At 44.1% G+C, this 24,385-nt stretch overlaps 1 protein-coding gene across 3 annotated transcripts; it reads left to right on the top strand.

Annotated features, from left to right (window-relative positions):
• The first annotated feature begins 4,389 nt into the window (after positions 1–4,389).
• LOC142368938 (uncharacterized) lies at positions 4,390–24,276 on the top strand. 3 transcript variants are annotated; one of them, XM_075451154.1, is made up of 5 exons: positions 4,390–4,548; positions 10,349–11,074; positions 13,923–14,084; positions 18,219–18,423; positions 18,561–24,276. In XM_075451154.1, the coding sequence occupies exons 2-5, from the start codon at positions 10,930–10,932 to the stop codon at positions 20,449–20,451; spliced, it is 2,403 nt and encodes an 800-aa protein (XP_075307269.1). In that variant the 5' UTR covers positions 4,390–4,548; positions 10,349–10,929; the 3' UTR covers positions 20,452–24,276. The 3 variants fall into 3 exon arrangements, with proteins under 3 accessions (XP_075307269.1, XP_075307268.1, XP_075307270.1); XM_075451153.1 differs by having other exon boundaries at positions 4,390–4,608; XM_075451155.1 differs by lacking the exon at positions 4,390–4,548 and adding an exon at positions 4,653–5,160.
• The last annotated feature ends 109 nt before the right edge of the window (positions 24,277–24,385 follow it).

Raw genomic sequence — 24,385 nt, 5'->3', positions numbered from 1 at the left:
GAATATATACCAGGGAAGTATCTTGATTACATGGGTCACATAATACTCAATTGTAATACCACTCCAATCCACAAGGGGTCGTGGTGGAGCCCTGGGGTTGGAGGAGTGACAATTGTTATGATAACTGGAGTGATGGCCGCACATTCTGTAAGCTCTGAGTTCCTGGCATTAAAATAGAGCGACATCTTTGTCAAGTTTGAAGAACAATCTTGTAAATTTTACAAATGTTTTTAAACATTTTAGCAGCTTTTTTATTCGTACAGGCATGAACCGAAGAGATGTACTGTTTAAAAAACAAAGACTTTAGACTTGTGGATACAGAATGATGTTGGTATAACAGATCAAGTTAACCAAAATAAAACGGTGAATGAAGCTTCCTCTCAACATCAGTGGATCCAAACTGAAAGTTTCCTCCCTTGATGATGGATTGTAGTCTGTTGAACCGTGATGATGCGCTGCCACCTGCTGGCTGCTTCCAGTCGATCAGGTGACAGGCTTCAGGTTTGAAACTTGAGTCAGATATTGTTTTCATGATAACGCTGAATTATTAATAACTTATCAAAATTTAAGAAATAATCACAATCAGACATTTTATAATGACTTTGTGTTTGTTTCCATCAAGTTAAACTTAAACTGCCTGATTTTTTAACAGAGTTTGGTCACTTCGTGTCGGAGCTGAATCAGTGAGTGCTGTCCATGGTGCTGAACTTTCATACGTCACCCACGGGTCATGTGACCAGTAAAGTCCTCCTCAGGTGTGCAGGAAGCCAACGTGTAAAGTCTAGTTTTTGTTTGTTTATAATACTTTATTTAAACATAAATAAGTATACAATAAAAAAACGAATGAAGAAAACAATATAACATGACAGTAAACAAACAAACAACCAGGGGTGTTAGATGAAAACATGCAAAGATGTACATATAGAAAATGTCCTAAGAGCCGTTTCATTAGTAGAGTCTGTTATTGATTTAAAATATAGTTCTATAGCCTTAATAAAATGGGGAAAATATGGCGTGTTATTAGCAAATTTCCATTTATGAATATAAAATTTAGCAAAAAGAATAAGCAAGTTTATTATATAAAAAAAAAACATTTAGCTTCCTTTCTGGGGAATCTATCGAAACAAAATAAAACAATTTCTCAGCATAAAGAAAAATCCCTTAAAATATGGTCATTAATAAACCTGCTAATCTCCATCCAAAACCTTCGTGTGAAAGGGGCGGAGCCAAAATAGACGCGTCACAGTTTCTGGAAGGCCATCACAGAAACTGGAATTAGTATTTATAGTGCTTAGCAGGGTCAATTTTATGGAGAATTTGAAATGACACTTCCTTCACCTTGTTTACGATTAAATATTTATGCGGGATCATTTTTCCAGTGGATATTCGGGATATAACGGCTCCAATAAAATGTTATAAATGGACGAGAAAGGATAATTTATTGGAACAACCTGCGTATTCTCTTATTGCTCTTCCCATTCTAAGTCTAGTTTAAAGAGAAAAATGTAACGAGCTAAACTTCCAACATGTTGACACCAATCTGAGGATATAAAGATCTTTCCTGTAAGCGTTCAGAACTCAGTAATAAATGCAGTTTAACTTTACTTACACATATTAGGCAAGGCAAGGCAAGTTTATCTGTACAGCACAATTCAACTACAGGGCGATTCAAAGTGCTTTACGACATTAAAACAGTAGAAATAAAAAGCACGATTTAAATTTTAAACAAAAAAGAAATAAATAAGAACAATAAATAAAATCAGGAGTTAAAATGTGATTAAGGACATTATAATATTATATTATAATATAATTATATTAGGACATTTTAAAGTAAAATCCTTGAACTGAACACAAGTTAAAGTATTTAGGTTTGATCCAGAAAATAAAGTGTTGGAGGAAGAAATGTGGTAATCATCTTTTTCTGCTCTTTTTGTCCGCCGGAAGGAAAATGCTGCTCCGAGCTCTCCAAGAAATGAAGAACTTTTCTCTTGTTGCTAGGGAGCGGCAGCTTCCCTCAGCGTGCGCTCTGATTGGTCAGAGGAGGCGGGCTGCGGACCAATCAGATGCCAGTGCGCCCCTCTGTTTCAGCTGCTCGGCCTCGCTGAGGCGGCTCATTATGAGCACCGTGCGGGTGAACTCGTGTTTTTGTCCTCCTGGCTGACGGGCCTCGGTGTGAAAGTGCTTTTTATTGGTGGAAATCAAACACGTGGTCACCGATGTGGCGGTCAGAATAACGCCACAGGTCAGGCGGCGGCTCGTTTCGGACGTTTCTTCGGTGGTTTGAGGGCCGCCGGACGGTCTGTGCTGCAGGGGCTGCTGCTGGCTGTCATGGCGGGCTGTCGAGGTGTCAAAAACAAACACCCGGGCAACTTCCGGTTTGCTTTAGCACCTTTAAGCTTTACAAAATTAAAGTTTTCAGTGGAAAATGTCACTTTTACCGCATTAAAACTCGTCAAATATTAAAAAATCACACACAGTCATTTATATTAACATCTAAGTTATTATCTTCAGCCATCATTTGTACACACGTAACTTTATTTTTAAAGTAGGATTAAAACTTATGAATTGAGCTGAATATTTCTGGAGATTTTTTTCTGACTGAAAAGACCTGAACAAGCTGCCAATATCACATCCTAATGAGTCATTGTCATAGTTAACTGAACTGAATATAACATTTCTGAATATAGTGACACTTTACACAAGAGTTACAGCTAATATGTTCAACAAACATCTGCTTTTATTTTAAGTCACAAATGATAAATATGATAAATATGATCCCACGACCTTATATATAAACTCTGACTAGCGGGTCCAAATTGCACCTTCGACCCACGTCGAGCAATGTGAACGCTTGGCGTGTTGGTGACCCGTGTCGCCTGAAGCCGAGTTCAGGGGGCGTGGCCTAGTGGCAGAGCGTCACACGAAACACATAAAATGCTGGGCGTGTACAATGACGTAGGCACAAGCCATGCGTCGGAGGTAAGGTTAAATACAGAGTGGCTTCCTCCCCAGATGACCGCGCTCTCCCATCTTTCTCGCCAGCCCTTCCAGCAGAGGTCCATCCTTCACCGTCCCCGACATGTGGCGGTAAATAACGTCCTCTGCTGGAGGCTGAGGAGCTCGCGGACCTCCTTGTCTCCCCAGTTGGCCATCTTCAAAAATGTCTCGAACTTGAAGTAAAACAGAGTGAAACTTGTCCTCACCTGTCGCTGTTGTTCTGAATCAGCTGTCCATTCTGTCTTTTAAACTCCTCACATCACGCCACGCCCACGCCCACGTCCGACCCGCGTCGATTGCGTTCACACCAAACTCGGCTCGGCAAAAAGACTAGGGTCCGACGCGGGTCGAAAGGCGAGTCGAGTTGACGCGGCAGCCCGGGTCGGCAGTGTGAACGCAACAGTGGACACGCTAAATTCGCGGATTAAACGTGGGTTATTCCTCAGTGTGAAAGGGGCTTATGATATGAAGGGAGAGAAAATAGGGCCAAGAGATTGTGAGGTCTGACTTTTTCCTGGAGAACCATTTTGTGATGCAAATGTATTACTCTGTTGAACGCATATTGTTTTGAGAAGCAAGACGCTTTATTTTTTAAACCCCAGCCAACTAGCCGGACTACCTTCATCAACACCAAAACGAGGCTGGAACTCTGCTCACAGGACGCAGCAGGGGGTAAGAAGATGTTCAGAAATGATGTTGCTGATATGGGATGTCATACAACTTCATGTCAAAAGAGGCGAACTATCCCTTTAAAGCTGCAGTCTGCAACTCTTTTTCAAGCATAATGCCTGGAACTGTCCGGGGATTCTGAAAGTAGTACATAAAATACCCCAATACAAAAAAAATGAGTTCTCTAGGTCCCCTATATGTCCCGCTAGGTCCCTCCAAAGCCAGCAGGTTTGTTTACAAAATTGCAGACCGGACCGGTAAAAGGTAACCAATCAGGTTACGAGCTGGGCTCTGCTGCCTGTCAATCACCGATTGTGCACGCGCGATACAAGGTAGGCTCGTCCCCACGCTTATTTATCTGGACTATTGAACTTCATTACGGGCTAGTCTACTTACTGTGTCTTCCATGATCGCAAATGACAGGTGAGTTGATGAATGAGGAGTCGTGTACGCACATCTGGCGTGCACGAGTTCTCATGTGTTTTGATGGGGCGGGACAGGAAGTTGAATAACTTTTTATCTTTCGGTTAAAAAATAAGCATTTCTGGCATTTTGCAACTACGGAGGTCACCGTTTTCAACTTCAAGCGTTCTGATAGATCATGTAAACTCTTAAAATGCCAAAAAGTAGGACTTTACGTATGACAACAACAAATCCTGCAGACTGCAGCTTTAAGGACAGTTTTTAGTCTGTACTCTGAAGGCCCCACAGACCGGAAGTGGGTGGTCTCGCGCCGCGCTGGCTTGACGTGCCGCTGGCGCTGATGGCGGCGGGGCTGGCGGAGGGTCGCACCGATGAGGGAGAACGAGGAGGCGGGGGACCGGAGAGACACGGAAAGGAGGCCCCGGCGGTACCGAACAGCGACAGCCCGCTAAAGCAGCAGTAAGCACCCCGGCAGCGGCAGCAGCGAGGCCCGCGGAGCGGCTCACAGGAGGCGGAACGGTCGGTTTGGTGTTTCAGTTACAGAGAGAGTGGGGCGGGATTTAACGGTTAACGGCTAACGGTTTAACGGTTTAACGGTTAACGACAGCTGCAGGGTCCGTCCGCGGGGTCGTTGTTGGTGAAACCGAACCCGGGGCTGTGTGCGCTCAGGTCGGGTGTAAATCAGCGTGTTCGGGACGCTGCGGGTTAAATAATCTGAGTGAGTTTTGCTGTTTTCTGACATTTTCCGCCGTTTTACGCACGGCCTCCATGTATGCGCGTGATGCGTCCACTGACCACCAGGCGACATGTTTACCAGGCTGTTTCCCGTGTGCGCGCGTGCGTGTGTGCGCGCGTGCAGCATTGCAGCATGCAGCCGGAACTTGGCCCGGTTATAAACTCTTTAGACCACCGACGTTTGTTTGGTGTCGCCCCAACTACGTGCGTGCGTGTGTGAATGTGAGGAACACAGCGCGTGTCTCCAAAGCCCAGATGTGAGCACATCTGTGCAAAGTGAGGACATGTCGCTGCTTTCCAGGGTTAAAACGCAGGAAATCAGTCGGTGAATTGCAGGTATTTGATCCCACGAGCCAAAATGAACTGAACAGCTTATAGATCAGAAAATGTGTTTTTATTATAATAATTTCAGCAGTTTTGTTATTATTTGTCAGCTGTATCATTTCATGGTCTTTTCTTTTACTTTTGGCTGGATCTTTAGAGTTGGCTTTAGCTGTAATATTTTTAATATGAGCATTTTAACATGTAGAAGCATTAGTTTAAAGCTGTTTAAATCAAATACTTTGTGTGTATAAATGTAACTCATTTGTAGGTTATGTGTTCTTGTGTGTTTCTGTGTTTGTTTTGCTGGTTTCTACCAAAGTTAGCATGCTAACCAGCTATCGTCAGCCTCTACATCACCTCATACTACATTGTGTTGTTTTATTCCACTAATAATATTGATAATACTACTAATAATGCTATTATTAGTAGTATTTGTTGCCATCTGAGGATGTGATGGGACATCACACCAGTTTGCATGTTGGGATGTTACTCCCATGTAGAGTAATTCTGTACTGTAGGGCTGCAGCAAACAATTATTTAAGTAATCAAGTATTATCTCAGTTATTCAGTTGAGTAATCGGAAAATAAATACTTTTGCTTTTACTGAAGAGCAATAACAACTATTCAAAGTGAAATCAGGAAGTCTCTTTAAATTAACCAATCACTGGTTACTTTTACAGAAAATAAGACATTATTGAACTGCATCTCAAATGAGCAAAAACAATTTATACATTTAAGTGTCATATTAAATCAAATTTTTGCTGACTCTGCAATCCAATAAATATGTGGCCATAATTCATATTTATTTAAAAACATTCCTCCTCCTGATATTGATAACAGGACTATAGAACAGTAGGTATTAGCTTTCTAGCTAACATCCAGCTGTGTTAACATCTGTTATCTTCTCTCCTGCTGTCTCTGCTTTCATAAACTGTGTTTTAATGCAGCTGAAATCCTAATAAAGACTCTTATTTCCTGTTTTATTGTCTGTTATCAGACAGCACAGCGACTTAGAATTACAGCAGTTAACCTTAACCTTAACCAGCAGCCTCGGATGTTAAAGATACAACATGTCTGATAAAATGAGCTGTTTTTATTCTGGTTGGACTTTGATGTGACTCAGAATATTAGTTCACATTAACAGGCTGAAGCTGCTCTGATGGGTACATTAAGGACAATATGATGGTCTGCTTCTGTTAGCGGGTATTTAAGCTGACATTTCAATAGAAATTAGACACTTTTTGTCCAACACAATTAACACAAGTTGCCTCAGCTTCCTTCTGTTCTCCGCTAGCTTCCTTCTGTTTTCTGCTAGCTTCCTGCTGTTCTCTGTTAGCTTCCTTCTGTTTTCTGCTAGCTTCCTTCTGTTCTCTCCTAGCTTCCTTCTGTTTTCTGCTAGCTTCCTTCTCTTCTCTGCTAGCTTCCTTCTGTTCTCTGCTAGCTTCCTTCTGTTCTCTCCTAGCTTCCTTCTGTTCTCTGCTAGCTTCCTTCTGTTCTCTGCTAGCTTCCTTCTGTTCTCTGTTAGCTTCCTTCTGTTCTCTGCTAGCTTCATTCTGTTCTCTGCTAGCTTCCTTCTGTTCTATGCTAGCATCCTTCGGTTCTCTTCTAGCTTACTTCTGTTCTCTGTTAGCTTTCTTCTGTTCTCTGCTAGCTTCCTTTTGTTCTCTGTTAGCTTAATTCTGTTCTCTGCTAGCTTCCTTCTGTTATCTGCTAGCATCCTTCTGTTCTCTCCTAGCTTTCTTCTGTTCTCTCCTAGCTTTCTTCTGTTTTCTGCTAGCTTCCTTCTGTTCTCTGTTAGCTTCCTTCTGTTCTCTGCTAGCTTCATTCTGTTCTCTGCTAACTTCCTTCTGTTCTCTGCTAGCTTCCTTCTGTTCTCTGCTAGCTTCATTCTGTTCTCTGCTAGCTTCCTTCTGTTCTCTCCTAGCTTACTTCTGTTCTCTGTTAGCTTTCTTCTGTTCTCTGTTAGCTTTCTTCTGTTCTCTGTTAGCTTTCTTCTGTTCTCTCCTAACTTCCTTCTGTTCTCTGCTAGCTTCCTTCTGTTCTCTGCTAGCATCCTTCGGTTCTCTCCTAGCTTACTTCTGTTCTCTGTTAGCTTTCTTCTGTTCTCTGCTAGCTTCCTTTTGTTCTCTGTTAGCTTAATTCTGTTCTCTGCTAGCTTCCTTCTGTTATCTGCTAGCATCCTTCTGTTCTCTCCTAGCTTTCTTCTGTTCTCTCCTAGCTTTCTTCTGTTTTCTGCTAGCTTCCTTCTGTTCTCTGTTAGCTTCCTTCTGTTCTCTGCTAGCTTCCTTCCGTTCTCTGCTAGCTTCCTTCTGTTCTCTCCTAGCTTCCTTCTGTTCTCTGCTAGCTTCCTTCTCAGCTAACAAGCCGACTGATTTTCCATTAAAATGCTATCGTGCTAAGCTAACTGGCTTTTACAATGGGCACACTGTACTTTTCTTTTCTTTGAAATGCTCCCAAGCTTTAGACATTTTCCTCTTTTTCTCTGATTTTGCTCCTTGTTGTTTCCTCCAGTTTCCTCCATCAAATCAAGCTGCTACAAACGTGCGCATGTTGTGCGACAGTAATAACTGTCTGTGTGAAACAGGGCGACCGTTGAGCAGCGCATGTTGGTGGGAGTTAAAGGAAGGAAATCACTTGCAATTAGGATTTTTTGTAATCAAGTTACTTGAGAAATAGTCTCAGCTCTACTCGTCCCTGTTGCCTGGTTAGCTTTGGCTTAGTTTGGTTCAAATGGTTGGGTTAGGGGTTAGAAGATGAAGATGAACAGCGTAGATCCATTCACTTGTCTTGATTTATAACCCTGATACACAACTTTTCTCAGATTTCTGCTCATTAAAAGGTACATTTCAAGTTCAAAGAAAGCTCACACACAGTTGCTGAGTGCCAGATTAGCTGAAAAGCAGTTGTTGCTAACGTCTGATTCTCTGCTAAATCCTGACCCTTGATTTTTGGCTCATCTAATGAAACCAATTATCGAACATTTAAATTCATTCAGCTCTGTGTATGAAACAGGGAGTCATAATCACTGCTTTTTTAAGTCTCTATATGACTTATTTACTCATTTTGAAACGCTAAAAACAAAAAAACTGTCCCTCATTTTGTTGTATTAAGTAGAAATAGACTATTTGTAGAGTATGAGGATAAAAACAGGTTAGTAAGTCGGGTGAAATCTTTACAGTGTGGTGCATAAACAAACCCACTTACCCATAATTCATTGTGATTTCAGTTTCTACAAACAGTTTATGTCTGTTGATGAATTATTTCCTCGGCTTGTACAACAATCTTAGCAGGAACCTTATAAATGTTATATTAATCACATTTATCTAACAGCTAATTATCTGCGATGATCGGGCGTCTTTTCGCTGCTTTATTGTGACGCCTGTCAGCCATCATCTGATGTCCTGACCCTCTTTAAGCGCTCTTATCGGTTCTTTTCGCTATTTCTAAAGAAAAAAACCAACACGATGGAGTTAGCAGCCGGGCGACGCTCCTTCGCCCTCTCCTCTGTCATCCTCCCACTCGCTGCCATCACGAGGAGGCTTGGACCTGCATTAGTAGAGGAAGGCGTGGGCTGCTTATTACCGATGCCATTTCAACAAAAGAGATGTAAATCTTCAAATTGACACGTTCAGAATTTCCGTCGAATCCTTTTCATCTCGTGTGATAAACGACCGAACAGATGGTCACATGTCAAAGTGATAAAAGGCAAAGCATGTTCTCTTCTTTAGAGTCATGTAATAATTTAAAGCTCTTTCTGGATCAAATGTGAATTAAAATTAAGGACATTTGTCTGATTTTATAGCTTCCATAATTCTTATCTAATGCAGTTAAATTCCCATAAACAAAAACATGAAGAATCGTGCGATTTGTCTCCCAGAAATTAAATTCTGGGCTTTTTAATAGCTTTACTTACAGAAAGTGTTGAGTGCGTCTTTATCTGCTGCCAGTGGCAACGATCTGGTTGAGAGGCTGAAAATAAAGGGAGAGCGTCACGAATCATTCATCTTTATTGTTTGTTCCTTTATGTACTTTAAGGCTCTGAATCTACTGGTGATCAACAAGAGTCCAAAAACTAGTGTTTGAAAGTCAAATCATACATTTATTTAAAGACTGTTAAACTGTTAAACTAATTTCAGCTCCACTTTACGAAGGACTGAAACTTTTAGAATTTAAATAACATAGAAACAAATGTAAATGTCTTGATAAATAAATTTATTTACCAATAAATGCAACTGAAATATGATTTTTAACAATGAAAAATGCAATTAGGAATTCATTGAAAAGTCAAATAAATGGATGATTCTGCTTTAAATATCATCTGTTTCATTATTTTCTATATGTCTTTATTTTGCTGTCTGTTCTTTATTTTATTTTTACTTGCAGCCCTTAAACAGATATTACTCAGTATTGAATCGGCTGTAATAACTGTAACTTATCGTCAGAACGTGCTGTGATGATTCTCATGAAGCATTTTAAAGCAACAAATGTGGAAATATTTAATTGTTTTGATGTAAACAAACATTTAGAATTAATTTTGGTTTGAAATTTACTTTGAGAATTTAAATATTTGCATTTTTCCATTAAATTTAGTTTCATTTATTCGATGGCTGTAGATAAATAAAACAAAATATTTTTAGTTAAAAAAAAAATTTTAACTCCAAAGATCCAGTCTGATTCAAGCCGATTATAATCCAGTCTTGTTTTTAAAGGTGTTTACATGAACATTAGTCAGAACCAGAGTAGTGAAAGAAGTGGAAAAGGACGAGATGGCGAGCAGATGTCCAGAATGAGGTTAAAGCTGACGACCTTCCAGCCCAGAATAAATACTGATATGTTTAAAACTTACTTTGATATTTTTTTAATTGGATCAGAATTGTATTGACAGCCCTGTGATGGACTGGTGACCTGCCCAGGTGTACTCTACCTCTCGCCCAATGACAGCTGGGGCTCCAATAGACGGATTTAACCGACCCGTCCTGATGGTGCAGGAAACCACTCTGGTCCCCATAAGTGTGGTGGAACGTGTGTGTGTGTGTGTGTGTGTGTGTGTGTGTGTGGACAGAGTGGCAGCATTGTGTCTCTTGAGGTTTGAGTCGGTGCAGTGATGAATATCAATCAGGCCTGTATTCACAGCTCTGTGTGTCCTGTTATTTATCAATAAACGATTGTTTGTTTGTTTTTGTTTTTTCTGTCTCTCCAGTTCAGGGCCTCCTATTGGTCGTCGTCCTGTCTCAGCCCGTCAGCCGGTCCTCTCCTGCTGGAGTTTTTGTAGTTTTTAGTCTTAGAAGCAGCTGTGTTTGCTGGTCCTGGTGAGGTCAGGGTGCTATTTATCCACCTCCAGGGGGCGCTGTACCGCAGCTCTGTTTGGTGCTAACTGACATCTGATGAGCTTATTAGCTTGTTTGTCAGAACAATGACACTGCCAGGCTAACAGTTTTAGGCTAATAGTTTTAGGCTAACAGTGCCAGGCTAACAGTGCCAGGCTAACAGTGCCAGGCTAACAGTGGCGTCACTGTGATCTTCACCAACACAACAAGAGCTTCACCTGAAAATGTAGATTTGATTATTTTCCTTAAGAAAGCTCGTAGTTAGCGGCTAACGGTTAGCTTAAACAAGCTCCTGCTTTAAGAGCTGAAATTCATTCAGAAAACAAATCACTTCATTAAAGATGTAGCTGGACTGCGACCAGGATTCAGCGTTCAGCAGCTAACAGCTCGTTAGAGGCTCCAGGTGAGCAGGTAGCTGTGGCCCGGGGTTAAGTGTGGGCGGAGCAGGGGTGCAATGGAGTACCACTCAGGTGGCAGCCTGCCCCTGCTGGGGAGACCGCGGTACTGCCCCGGGGCCAACGCCAACGGAGGGTACCTGTGTGAGACGGGACACTGCTGCGGAGAGACCGGCTGCTGCACCTACTACTACGAGCTCTGGTGTAAGTCTTCACGTTCCTTAACTTAAACTGATTAACCTCATTTAAGAGGAAATGTTTGTTGGTGAAACTCCACGAGAAGCTTTTCGTTTTCTCAACCAATAAAGTTCGAATCGTTCATTTTGAGCCGTTCAACTATTCAACAGCAGTGGTGCCGTGAAGTAAACGTTCAAAAATAACTCTGGACGCTGTGGAAAATGTGAAAACAGCTCCATGTTTCCCACTGTGCAGCATCCCCTCTTCCTTTAGCAACATCTGTAAACATCTGCAACTGAGGAGCCCAGCTGCTGGACCTCTGGCAGAGGAACGGTGTCCCGTTCCTGTCTGATGGAGGATTCTCCTGGCTCTGCTTTGTTGTATTTAAGATGTTTTCAGGTGGTGAAACATCTGGACCGCAGCAGCTCAGTCCAGATGTTTTCAGGTGGTGAAACATCTGGACCGCAGCAGCTCAGTCCAGATGTTTTCAGGTGGTGAAACATCTGGACCGCAGCAGCTCAGTCCAGATGTTTTCAGGTGGTGAAACATCTGGACCGCAGCAGCTTAGTCCAGATGTTTTCAGGTGGTGAAACATCTGGACCACAGCAGGTCAGTCCAGATGTTTTCAGGTGGTGAAACATCTGGACCGCACCAGCTCAGTCCAGATGTTTTCAGGTGGTGAAACATCTGGACCACAGCAGGTCAGTCCAGCAGCCGGACTCTTTGTCCTGCTGAAATAAGCAAGGCCTTCCCTGAAGAAGATGCAGATGTTGCTCTAACAGCTGTTTACACCTTTGAGCTTTGATGGAGCCTTTCCAGATGTGCAGGTTTATAGTTCCAGAGGCACTGATGCCACATGTGGAGAGCTTTAACCTGCATCTGTGGACGTTATTTTCTAAACTGAGTTCACAGGCAGTGATAGAAAATATATCTGCTCTGAGCTGCTTTCTCCTCCAGCACAGCCTGAACCCTCTCAGACGAGCTTTCTGTCCTTTCTTTAAGGAGTCTTCAGGAATAGTTCTCCAGGCTTCTTGAAGGACATCCCAAAGCTCTTCTTTGGATGTGGGCTGCCTTTTGTTGCGTTCTCTGCCAACATGATCCCACACTGCTTCAGTAATGTTGAGCTCCGGGCTCTGGGGAGGATTCATCCCTCCATCAGACCTGCTGCCACTGATTTTCAGTCCACTTCTTGTGTCCTTTGGCACAGCTCAGCCTTTTCTCCCTGTTTCCCTTCCTTAAAGGGGAACTCCGGGGCATTTGAAGCGTGTTTCCATTTCTAGAGGTTGTCAAATACTGACAGTAGGACACAGAGAGGTGCGTATCTGCGCTCCCTGTGTGGAGATCGCTCTGTCCGCACACCCTGTCATGCGAGGCTAATACGTGGTGGCTAAGGGGCAAGTGCTAACCCTTCCACGTAAAACAACAACTTGCACACTGCAGAAACGTCACACCACTTTATAACCCATCCGACAATAAAGTCACAAGCCTTACCATCAAAACCATATGCAGGGTTCTCACATTACTGGCATGGGGACGTTACAAAACAACTTTATAAACAGCATGTGACTCACCGGCTGGTTGTAGGCTCGCGCATGTGAAAGCCCAAAAGAGTCGATGGAGAATAATCCCATATACAAAACAATTATATTCTCTAGAAAAACTGCGTTCAAGTATTTAAAACATTACAAGAATACATGCCCAGTAATATTGTTGTAACGTTTTAAATACTTGAACGCAGTTTTTCTAGAGAATATAATTGTTTTGTATATGGGATTATCCTCCATCGACTCTTTTGGGCTTTCACATGCGCGAGCCTACAACCAGCCGGTGAGTGACATGCTGTTTATAAAGTTGTTTTGTAACGTCCCCATGCCAGTAATGTGAGAACCCTGCATATGGTTTTGATGGTAAGGCTTGTGACTTTATTGTCGGATGGGTTATAAAGTGGTGTGACGTTTCTGCAGTGTGCAAGTTGTTGTTTTACGTGGAAGGGTTAGCGCTTGCCCCTTAGCCACCACGTATTAGCCTCGCATGACAGGGTGTGCGGACAGAGCGATCTCCACACAGGGAGCGCAGATACGCATCTCTCTGTGTCCTACTATCAGTATTTGACAACCTCTAGCAATGGAAACGCGCTTCAAATGCCCCGGAGTTCTCCTTTAAGAACGGCTTCCTGACAGCCACCCTTCCATGGAGCCCATTTCTGATGAGGCTTGGGCCAACAGCAGATGGATCAGCTGAAGGTCCAGATGCATCTCTCAGCTCCTGTGTCACCTTGTTGCTGCAGAAATCCTGTTTTCTGTCTGTCACACTGTGTTATCTTTGCTGTTTTTCACACATGCAGCTAAAGAAATGGGAACAGATGATGTGTGTCTGTGACAGGCTGCTGGGAACAAAGTGCCTAAAGATCCAGTTTAAAACGGCTTCTTTGCTCAGTTGTCTGTTCTGTGTGGACACAACACTGGTTCATCCCTTGAGTTAGGAGCCTTTTTCCTGCCTGAATGGTTCACAGCTCAGAGTTAAGTGGCTGAACAAAGAAAAAACACATTCCACTGAAGATGCTCAGGTACAAGGACTGGACGGAAGATGAGGGAAGAAGCAGAAAAAGTCCAAAGAGAAACTCTGAAAGAGCTTCAGGAAGCTGCAGAACTGCTGATATGGACACTTTGAAGGTTAAAGAAAGAAAACATAAAGAAATGAGGGCTGGATCAGGACTTTGAACGGGACTGTAGACGATGAAATAAACGTGTGCATCGTCGGCATAATGCTTTAACATTCAGATTCTGTGTATATTGAGCTGTTCTGTTCTATTGCTTTGCCTCTGAACTGTGTCTGAATGCTGAGATATCAGCTGTTGTGTTCTGTTTGTGATCAGGGTTCTGGATGCTGTGGACCGTCCTCATCCTGTTCAGCTGCTGCTGTGCGTACCGACACCGTCGAGCCAAACTCAGAGTCCAGCAGCAGCAGCGGCAGCGAGAGATCAGCCTGCTGGCCTACCATGGAGCCAACTCCTTCCCCTCCTCCATGCTGGACCTCAGTAAGTCGCCCAGCTGCTTCCATTGGCTGCTCTGTCAGATGTCAGAGTGGTTTTATTCATCCAGACATCAGGTCCAGACCTAAAACCAGCTCAGCTGGACTTCTCATATCAGGACATTAGAGTCAAAGTTAGAGTTGAAGGATCAGATCCACGCCTGCATGTTAGAACAGTGATGGGCAACATCTGTACTGTGATTTAGTTTGAAGTCTTCCAGAAGTCTTCCAGAAGCCAACATCGTTTCAGAATAACTGTGACAGGTCTTGTTTCCGGGTTTTCCGTGATGCGTAGGACTTTTCTTTGTGTGATCGTCGCCTCACTGCACACAATGAAGCCCGCTCTCGTTTTGTCTTTCTGTTTTGTCAGCCGTCAAGTGATGCGTTGCTTTTCTAATCTGTCGCAGTGACGACTCAGTGGAAATTTACAGGCCTTAAAGGGTAACCCTGCTGACTTTCAGAGGATGAAACTCCAGTTAAATCCTGCAACATCTTTTCTTCTTTTAGCTGATTTCAGAGTTCTGACTCAGGAGGAAGTTTTCTTCTATATGAATTATGTTTCTTTTTATCTTACCAAAGAAATGAGTTGTTTCAACAGTCACATCCACAGTCTTTAGCTAACTCTGCTGGAACATTAGCCTCAGATAGAGTTCATCCACAGTCTTTAGCTAACTCTGCTGGAACATTAGCCTCAGAGTTCATCCACAGTCTGTAGCTAACTCTGCTGGAACATTAGCCTCAGATAGAGTTTATCCACAGTCTTTAGCTAACTCTGCTGGAACATTAGCCTCAGATAGAGTTCATCCACAGTCTGTAGCTAACTCTGCTGGAACATTAGCCTCAGATAGAGTTCATCCACAGTCTTTAGCTAACTCTGCTGGAACATGAGCCTCAGATAGAGTTCATCCACAGTCTTTAGCTAACTCTGCTGGAACATTAGCCTCAGATAGAGTTCATCCACAGTCTGTAGCTAACTCTGCTGGAACATTAGCCTCAGATAGAGTTCATCCACAGTCTGTAGCTAACTCTGCTGGAACATTAGCCTCATATAGAGTTTATCCACAGTCTTTAGCTAACTCTGCTGGAACATTAGCCTCAGATAGAGTTCATCCACAGTCTTTAGCTAACTCTGCTGGAACATTAGCCTCAGATAGAGTTCATCCACAGTCTGTAGCTAACTCTGCTGGAACATTAGCCTCAGATAGAGTTTATCCACAGTCTTTAGCTAACTCTGCTGGAACATTAGCCTCAGATAGAGTTCATCCACAGTCTTTAGCTAACTCTGCTGGAACATTAGCCTCAGATAGAATTCATCCACAGTCTTTAGCTAACTCTGCTGGAACATTAGCCTCAGATAGAGTTCATCCACAGTCTTTAGCTAACTCTGCTGGAACATTAGCCTCAGATAGAGTTCATCCACAGTCTTTAGCTAACTCTGCTGGAACATGAGCCTCAGAGTTCATCCACAGTCTTTAGCTAACTCTGCTGGAACATTAGCCTCAGATAGAGTTCATCCACAGTCTGTAGCTAACTCTGCTGGAACATTAGCCTCAGATAGAGTTCATCCACAGTCTGTAGCTAACTCTGCTGGAACATTAGCCTCAGATAGAGTTCATCCACAGTCTTTAGCTAACTCTGCTGGAACATTAGCCTCAGATAGAGTTCATCCACAGTCTGTAGCTAACTCTGCTGGAACATTAGCCTCAGATAGAGTTCATCCACAGTCTGTAGCTAACTCTGCTGGAACATTAGCCTCAGATAGAGTTTATCCACAGTCTTTAGCTAACTCTGCTGGAACATTAGCCTCAGATAGAGTTCATCCACAGTCTTTAGCTAACTCTGCTGGAACATTAGCCTCAGATAGAATTCATCCACAGTCTTTAGCTAACTCTGCTGGAACATTAGCCTCAGATAGAGTTCATCCACAGTCTGTAGCTAACTCTGCTGGAACATTAGCCTCAGATAGAGTTCATCCACAGTCTTTAGCTAACTCTGCTGGAACATTAGCCTCAGATAGAGTTCATCCACAGTCTGTAGCTAACTCTGCTGAAACATTAGCCTCAGATGGAGTTTATCCACAGTCTTTAGCTAACTCTGCTGGAACATTAGCCTCAGATAGAGTTCATCCACAGTCTTTAGCTAACTCTGCTGGAACATTAGCCTCAGATAGAGTTCATCCACAGTCTTTAGCTAACTTTGCTGGAACATAGGCCTCAGATAGAGTTCATCCACAGTCTTTAGCTAACTCTGCTGGAACATTAGCCTCAGATAGAGTTCATCCACAGTCTGTAGCTAACTCTGCTGGAACATTAGCCTCAGATAGAGTTCATCCACAGTCTTTAGCTAACTCTGCTGGAACATTAGCCTCAGATAGAGTTTATCCACAGTCTTTAGCTAACTCTGCTGGAACATTAGCCTCAGATAGAATTTATCGACAGTCTTTAGCTAACTCTGCTGGAACATTAGCCTCAGATAGAGTTCGTCCACAGTCTTTAGCTAACTCTGCTGGAACATTAGCCTCAGATAGAATTCATCCACAGTCTAGCTAACTCTGCTGGAACATTAGCCTCAGATAGAGTTCATCCACGGTCTTTAGCTAACTCTGCTGGAACATTAGCCTCAGATAGAGTTCATCCACAGTCTTTAGCTAACTCTGCTGGAACATTAGCCTCAGATAGAGTTCATCCACAGTCTTTAGCTAACTCTGCTGGAACATTAGCCTCAGATAGAGTTCATCCACAGTCTGTAGCTAACTCTGCTGGAACATTAGCCTCAGATAGAGTTCATCCACAGTCTGTAGCTAACTCTGCTGCAACATTAGCCTCAGATAGAGTTTATCCACAGTCTTTAGCTAACTCTGCTGGAACATTAGCCTCAGATAGAGTTCATCCACAGTCTTTAGCTAACTCTGCTGGAACATTAGCCTCAGATAGAATTCATCCACAGTCTTTAGCTAACTCTGCTGGAACATTAGCCTCAGATAGAGTTCATCCACAGTCTAGCTAACTCTGCTGGAACATTAGCCTCAGATAGAGTTCATCCACAGTCTTTAGCTAACTCTGCTGGAACATTAGCCTCAGATAGAGTTCATCCACAGTCTTTAGCTAACTCTGCTGGAACATTAGCCTCAGATAGAGTTCATCCACATTCTTTAGCTAACTCTGCTGGAACATTAGCCTCAGATAGAGTTCATCCACAGTCTTTAGCTAACTCTGCTGGAACATTAGCCTCAGATAGAGTTCATCCACAGTCTAGCTAACTCTGCTGGAACATTATTCTCAGATAGAGTTCATCCACAGTCTTTAGCTAACTCTGCTGGAACATTAGCCTCAGATAGAGTTCATCCACAGTCTTTAGCTAACTCTGCTGGAACATTAGCCTCAGATAGAGTTCATCCACAGTCTTTAGCTAACTCTGCTGGAACATTAGCCTCAGATAGAGTTCATCCACAGTCTTTAGCTAACTCTGCTGGAACATTAGCCTCAGATAGAGTTCATCCACAGTCTTTAGCTAACTCTGCTGGAACATTAGCCTCAGATAGAGTTCATCCACAGTCTGTAGCTAACTCTGCTGGAACATTAGCCTCAGATAGAGTTCATCCACAGTCTTTAGCTAACTCTGCTGGAATATTAGCCTCAGATGGAGTTCATCCACAGTCTGTAGCTAACTCTGCTGGAACATTAGCCTCAGGTGGAGTTCATCCACAGTCTTTAGCTAGCTCTGCTGGAACATTAGCCTCAGATAGAGTTTGTCCACTGGGCTCTGATATCCTCTGAGGCTGCTCCTCAGTGCAGCTGACAGCAGAACATCATCCTTTTTACCCGCTAATGAACATTAGTTTCAAGCCTGAAGGTCCAGTTTTGAAACAGTCTTTAGCCTAAAGAATCTAATGATAAAGAAATCTCCACTGGGTGATTCTGAAAGAATAGCAGAATGGTCAACCAGAATTTGGCAATTAAAATATCTGAGTTACGTTTTAACTGTGAACTGGATCTGAGAAACTTACTTTTACTTCAGCTGTGACTGAGCCCACCAGGTTGGTGCAGATAATCAGGGTCTCAGACCTGGGTGGGGGGGTGTCTCTCTTGTGGCAGACAGCTTATGGCACATCTGTCGCCTTCCTCTCCTGATGCATCTTTAGGTTTCCTGGCATCGCTGAAGCTGCCTTCCTATGAGGAGGTTGCAGCTCAACCCTCCACTCCTCCTCCGCCCTATAGCTCAGTTTTCACCACCCCGCGCTACCCTCAGCCACCACGGGCAGCGGACCCCCACCTGCTGACGCAGCACGGCCCGCTGCTCCACCGACCGCTAAGTGACGGTCCTTCCTCCCTCAGCTCCGACAACAGGTAACGGCTCAGCTCAGACCGCCATTACTGGTAAAACCGATGGTAATACCATGCTGCTGCCATTTTAATTTTCACTACAACTGAAATTTTGATGTAAACTGTTCAGCCAAATAATATTGCATCCCGTTTACCTGCAGCTCCAGTTGCTCCTGTGACTCCTGCTGCCCCTCCTCTCCTTGTAGCTCCTCCCTGTCAGCACCTGTCACCTATGAAACTGACACAAGCCACGCCTCCACGCCAAGCGAGGCCACGCCCCTCACTCTTGATGTCACCATGGAGACTATTGCTGCTGCTGCGAGCTACCTGGAGGCACATGAGGCCAAATGTGCCTCTGGGACGCCGGCGTCCATGGTGGCCGTCAACATCGGAGACGCAGATGCTGAACCAATCGCCAAGGACTCGTATCTTCCCAACCAGACTGTTACCGTGGCGGTTGTCACCAGGGCGGCTTCCCCTCAGCCTCTGCCTTCACCTGGCCCTCAGCTCACCCTTCCTCTTGGAACTACATCTCCCACGATGCAACAGCTTGACGTAGCACCGTGCTCTCCCTTAATCAGCACCGGTAGCTCCAGTACGCTCCCTAGTCCAAGCATCGTTGCACTCCCATCCATCCAAATTATGAGCGTTGAGAGTATATCCGGGCCTCCGACCCCAACAGCTAACTTTCCTGACAGCTGTAGGGCAGCCAAAGCCCTACAAACCCTAGATTTAACAAGAACTTTTGTTCCAGCCAGTGTTCCTTGTAGCCCAGCTTCAATGTCACCTTCAGATGCTGGAAGAACTTTGTCTCTCATAACCTCCCCCTCCAGCCTCCCAACCCCAGACCAAAATCTGAGCCTTGCACCAATTCTGACACCAACAACCCTTACCCACACTCCAGTAGCTACAAACCTTATCCAAGATCAAGAAGCTCTACTCACTGATCATACTAAAGCCCCAAATCCAGCTCCGTTAAACCTTACTCTGAATCCAAACCCACAACCTAAAACACCAGTGGTCCCAGATTCAATGATTAGTCCCATTTTGACTCCCACTCCCTCAAATCCAAATCTTACCCAAGACGCAGACACAGCATCCATTTCATCCTCATTAATTTTAAGCCAGAACCCAGAGCGTTCACCTGGATCGGGGTCAGTCCAGATTCCTCCCAGCCCAGGGTCAAGCTCATCCCAACGCTCAGGCTCTGACGCTGCTCTGCCATCTTGTTTAGAGTCGATTGCAGCATCAGACCCTTCAGAGACTTCTCTGGTCCTGTGTGACTTGTCCACGTCAGACCTTACTCCAACATTGCCTTCAGATGTCCAGGCTGGTTTAACATCTGGCCCTGGATCATCACCGAGTCCTCTACCCATCCCAGCTCTCACCTGTCGAGCACCGGCATCCCCTTCCTCCTCCTGCCCAGCCATAACCATAGAGTCTGAAACTTTATTTGCTACTTCTCAGTCAGCCCTTGCAGTTCTGTCTCCATCCTCACCTCGATCCCCCCCCTCATTCCCAGCTCCTGCCTTACTTTTGAACCCGCTCACCGCCCTGCACCAGTCTGACAAAGGTGGCTCCTCTACAGGCCAAGCATCCTCCCTCTCCCCTTCTCCCCGGGCCACCCAGTCCCCTCCGAAGCAGACTGTGTTTTCTCCTTGTGTGGACGTCTTCGAGCCCGGCCCTCCCTGCTGGGAGGACGGAGAGGAGGAGCAGGACAAGGACAACGAAGAGGACGACGATGACGACATGGGAGCGGACGAGAGCCAATACAGACATCGGCGACTCACCGGGGACTCTGGGATTGAGGTGTGCAGGTGCAGAGTGGAGGAGGAGGACGAGGAGGAAGAGGAGGAGGAAGGGGATGTAGAGAGGAAAGACGATGGCCGGAGAGGAGGAAGTGGAAACACGGACGTCCATGACAGCATGGATTGTCCTGTAAGAGGACAGATGAGCACAGGGGACGAACTTGCACTGTGCACCCCCACCGCCACCACCACGCCCACATCTGATGACAGCGGCAAAGTTGTCATCGTCATGGAGACGGTGTGATAAACAGGAGTGGGCGGATCCAACCATCCGCCGTACTGATGTGGGTGAACAGGAAGGGATTTGGAGCTCAGAGGTCGTAAACGTAGATGATTGTGTCATAGAAAGACCTTAACGGGTGTCCGACGACCTTTAGCTCATGATATCATTTTCCATTGAAAGATGGAGTCCAATGAGCTCTGGTGCCAAGTTTCACTATGTTGAGGGGCTTTAACTTAGATTGCATCCAGGTTTGATGAAGTTCAGGAATGTGTGCCCCACAGAGCGGCTCAGATGGAGAAGTCGGACCCCTACTCTGGACCACTTCACGTGGGAGAGCTGTCTATGGATGCAGGAGGTTTAGTGACGCACACAAATCTCATGAAACTCACATAATATGACAACTTTTGTCAACAGATGTACATCCACAGCGCTAATGTTCCTTTAACCGTGAAATACTGAAATATAACGGTACTGTACAGTTAAACTCTAACAGGGGAATCTGCAGCTTTAAAACCTTCTGACCCAAATTACGTGAAAACTGCGAACGGTTACAGAAATGACGTTTTCCTGCGTTCTTTAAAGAAAAACTTTAAATAGCCGAGCATTTAGCCAGTGGTCCCTTGCATTTCGTCTTGAGGGATGACGGAGGTCTGGAAATGTGCCGGGGACTAGCTGGCTGTTTTTTTTAAATGGCTGATGTAGGAGGATGATTCATGCTGACTGACTGACAGAGGAAGACTGATTCACTCCGTTCTGATGGATAAGTCTGTCAGCAGAGCCGAATTAGGAGGCATATCTGCAATTTTCCCCTCGTGTTGGGTTTGATTCTGTCGAAGCTTTCGAGGTGGATCATTCAGTCGGCTTCCTGCTCGTCAGCCTCTCAGCAGAGAAAAGCTCTTACATAAACCAACAAACCCCACAACAACGGGAGCTTTTAGACGGAAACAAAGCACCAAACAGAGCGCAGACAGAGCGCGTCATCATCCCGTCTTTGAGTTGGAGGTCAGATGAAACAATGCGGCGTAGACACCAGCGTCTCCACTTCAACAGAACGCTTTGCTTTTGTGGGTCTCCATTCATAGACACCTCTCCTTCATATCTGATTAGAAAATCACTAAATAACTCAAGACATCCCAGCGACCCCGATCCCCTTAAAAGAATTAGGATCTATTTTTAGGCTGTTATTGTTTCCGACGCAGTCGGCTCGATCGATGACCGAATGATATTTTGTGACAGAAAGACGTGGAAGTAGAGTATATTTTGTCAATGAAGCAGAGTTGGTACCATTTGTTTTGTAAATGCTGGTGTGTTTAGCTCACCTTAGAATCAAATTAAGACGTGAAGAGCAATATTTTTCATCAGCAAGAGTCTGTGTGTAAATAAGTGATGGAAACCAGCTGCGGAAAGGGTCGAAGTTGTTACCGAAGATGGAGACCTCGGTGTAGGCTTGGAGCAACACCTTTGCCCCATGGAAAACCCAACAGCGCTAAGTCGAAAGAGATCTCTCACGTCCAACACGTTCGGTGGAGGTGCACCATCACACATTTGTGACACTTTCTAACGGCGTCGGTGCAGAAACCTCCAGTTAAACATGTTAAATGATAGATGAGCATTCTGTCCCTCTGTTGTCTTGTATTGCAGAGTATTGATGCAAACTAAAGAAAGAAATCGGTTTGAGCGCTAATAAAGAGACGCTCTTTCTCTTAGAGTTAGAAAGCTTCAGAAGTGTGCACCGACTCTGCAGCGTGTTGGAAAAGACGGACTCTTCAAACGGCGTGCAGTACTAATCAGAAGTGTTCACAGTGGGAACGTTGAAGCATCGTTGAAGCATCGTTGAAGCGAGCATAGACCCGAGCTGGTGAGGAAAGGGAAACTTTCAGGGGCGACCTGATGAAATCATTAACTTTCCACCTTTTCAAATAGAAAGACGGTGAGTTGACCCATCTTTAAACCCTGTGTCCATGCTGCATTACTTCAGTCTCTACACGTTTAAATTTCTTAACAGGGGTATCCGCACGGATACCCATATGGGATAAAGCTATGCTGGACTTCCTTAAGACAAAAGCAAAGTCCTGCCATAGAGAGGACGCGACGGAGGCGACCGTTTCTGCTTCAGACGTCCTTGTGAAACACGACGCTGGATTCATGCTTGGTTTGATACAAATGATCCAGTGCGGCTAACACTCAGATTACGAGACTTCTTAGAGCTTGAGCACATCCTCCGATGACGCCCTGGGTTTGTTTTAACTTGTCAAAGAGGCGCCTGTGCACGGAGAACAGATTCGTAGAGGCTGAAGGACCTCTCCAGAAAGTTCAAGGGTGACACTGAGTTGTTGATGTTGTAGTTGATGTTGTGGTTGATGGTGTTTTTTGTTTACCTGAACTAATAAGGTGATATATCTCCATGGTTTCTGAGTGCCATTTCTACTTGACAACTGTTACTACTTAGCATTAGCTGGAGCTGTTCTCGCTCTGTGTGAATGTGGGCTTTTGAGCAGAGTGACTGGAGATATGTCTGAGTTCTGTCTGTAATCTTGGGTTCCCAAAGGCTGTGCAGACCCGACATCGGCTAAGTTAAGGAATATTTTATTCAAAACGCCCTAAATTCCATGGAGAGTTGTGACATTGCCTGAAAGGATGTGCACACTGGGAGTGATTGGCATCCTGCCATGGTGTTATTTTGGTGGAAGTCTCCTCAATCCGATGTATTTTCAACCCAAGCTGGATGAAAAACGTTGTTATCAGAGAAAGAACCAACAAGTTCAAGGATATGTTGAAGTTTTATGCAGATTTATTAACCGATATTAAACTAATCTAGAATTAAAAGTGCACGAGGTACAGAAATTAACCACCAATTCCCATTTTGGGCCTAAAGCCTTCGACCGACTTACAGATTAAAGGTTGGAGGAACCCAATAGACATCAGCTGATTGTAGGAATGCATAACTTTGGGAAACCTCGTCTTTGCGTCTTTTCTGTTGAGTTCTATGGGACTTGTTTTTCCTTATATGTCAGAATCTCTCCTCTTCGATCTGAGGAGTTCCACGTTGGCTGGATTCACATTGACTGGTAGGGAACAGATTGTCCCCAGATCAGCATTATATCCCCGTCTTCGTGCTCTGGTGTGCCGTGTCCATAGATGAAGCATCGGATAGGTTTGGATAGTGAATGAACATTGATTTTTTTTTTTTTTTTTTTTGGGGGGGGGTAGTTTTATAGCAGGCAACAGAAAAAGTGGGCTTGGACCCAAAAGATCTGACTGGATAAGGAAGTGATTATTCATCAGGACTGTTCTGAGCTAGAATTGGAAATAAAACACTTATTTCCACTTTGTTACCAACACGGGTTGAAATTCCTTGATCATTAAGTTTTGATCTGCTATGACTCAATATTCATACATAGTTGTAATCAGTTAACCAGTGAAACCAGTACTGACCCTGAAATGTGACCCCAGTCAAACTGGATTTGGATAAAATGACTGTTTTAGCCCTTTGATTTCCTTTCACTTGTTTTTTTGAGGAGATTGAAAGCGGCTCCGCCTGTAAATGACTTAATTTACAAAGACGTTTGTATCTATTGTACAAGTCCCTCCCTCCGTCTGCAGGATGTTACTCTGTTCTCGTCATCTCTTCTGTCCTTGTTTGCATGAGGTTTGTGCCGACGGAGTGAATGGAAGAAGAGATTCGTTGTTAAAATCCCTTAATATTATGATAACAACAATGCTAATTATTAGTATTACTAAATCAATAGTTGGTGTGTATGTGTGGATGTATGTGTGTGACCGAACTAAACCAGCCTGTTTTAAAAGTGTGTGAAAATATAACAAATAAAACTGTTGAATCTAAAACTGTAGTTTGTCTGTGTGTACGCAGCTCAACCATTTTCATCCACGCACTGATATTAGAAAAAAGCAACTTGACTTAATCTGTTAGAAAAACTTAAAAACAAACGGCTAA

The sequence above is a fragment of the Odontesthes bonariensis genome, chromosome 19 (assembly GCF_027942865.1).
Source record: "Odontesthes bonariensis isolate fOdoBon6 chromosome 19, fOdoBon6.hap1, whole genome shotgun sequence".
NCBI classification, from domain to species: domain Eukaryota; kingdom Metazoa; phylum Chordata; class Actinopteri; order Atheriniformes; family Atherinopsidae; genus Odontesthes; species Odontesthes bonariensis.
The sequence above is the reverse complement of the archived record's forward strand: the minus strand, read 5'-3'. Positions and strand labels throughout refer to the sequence as shown.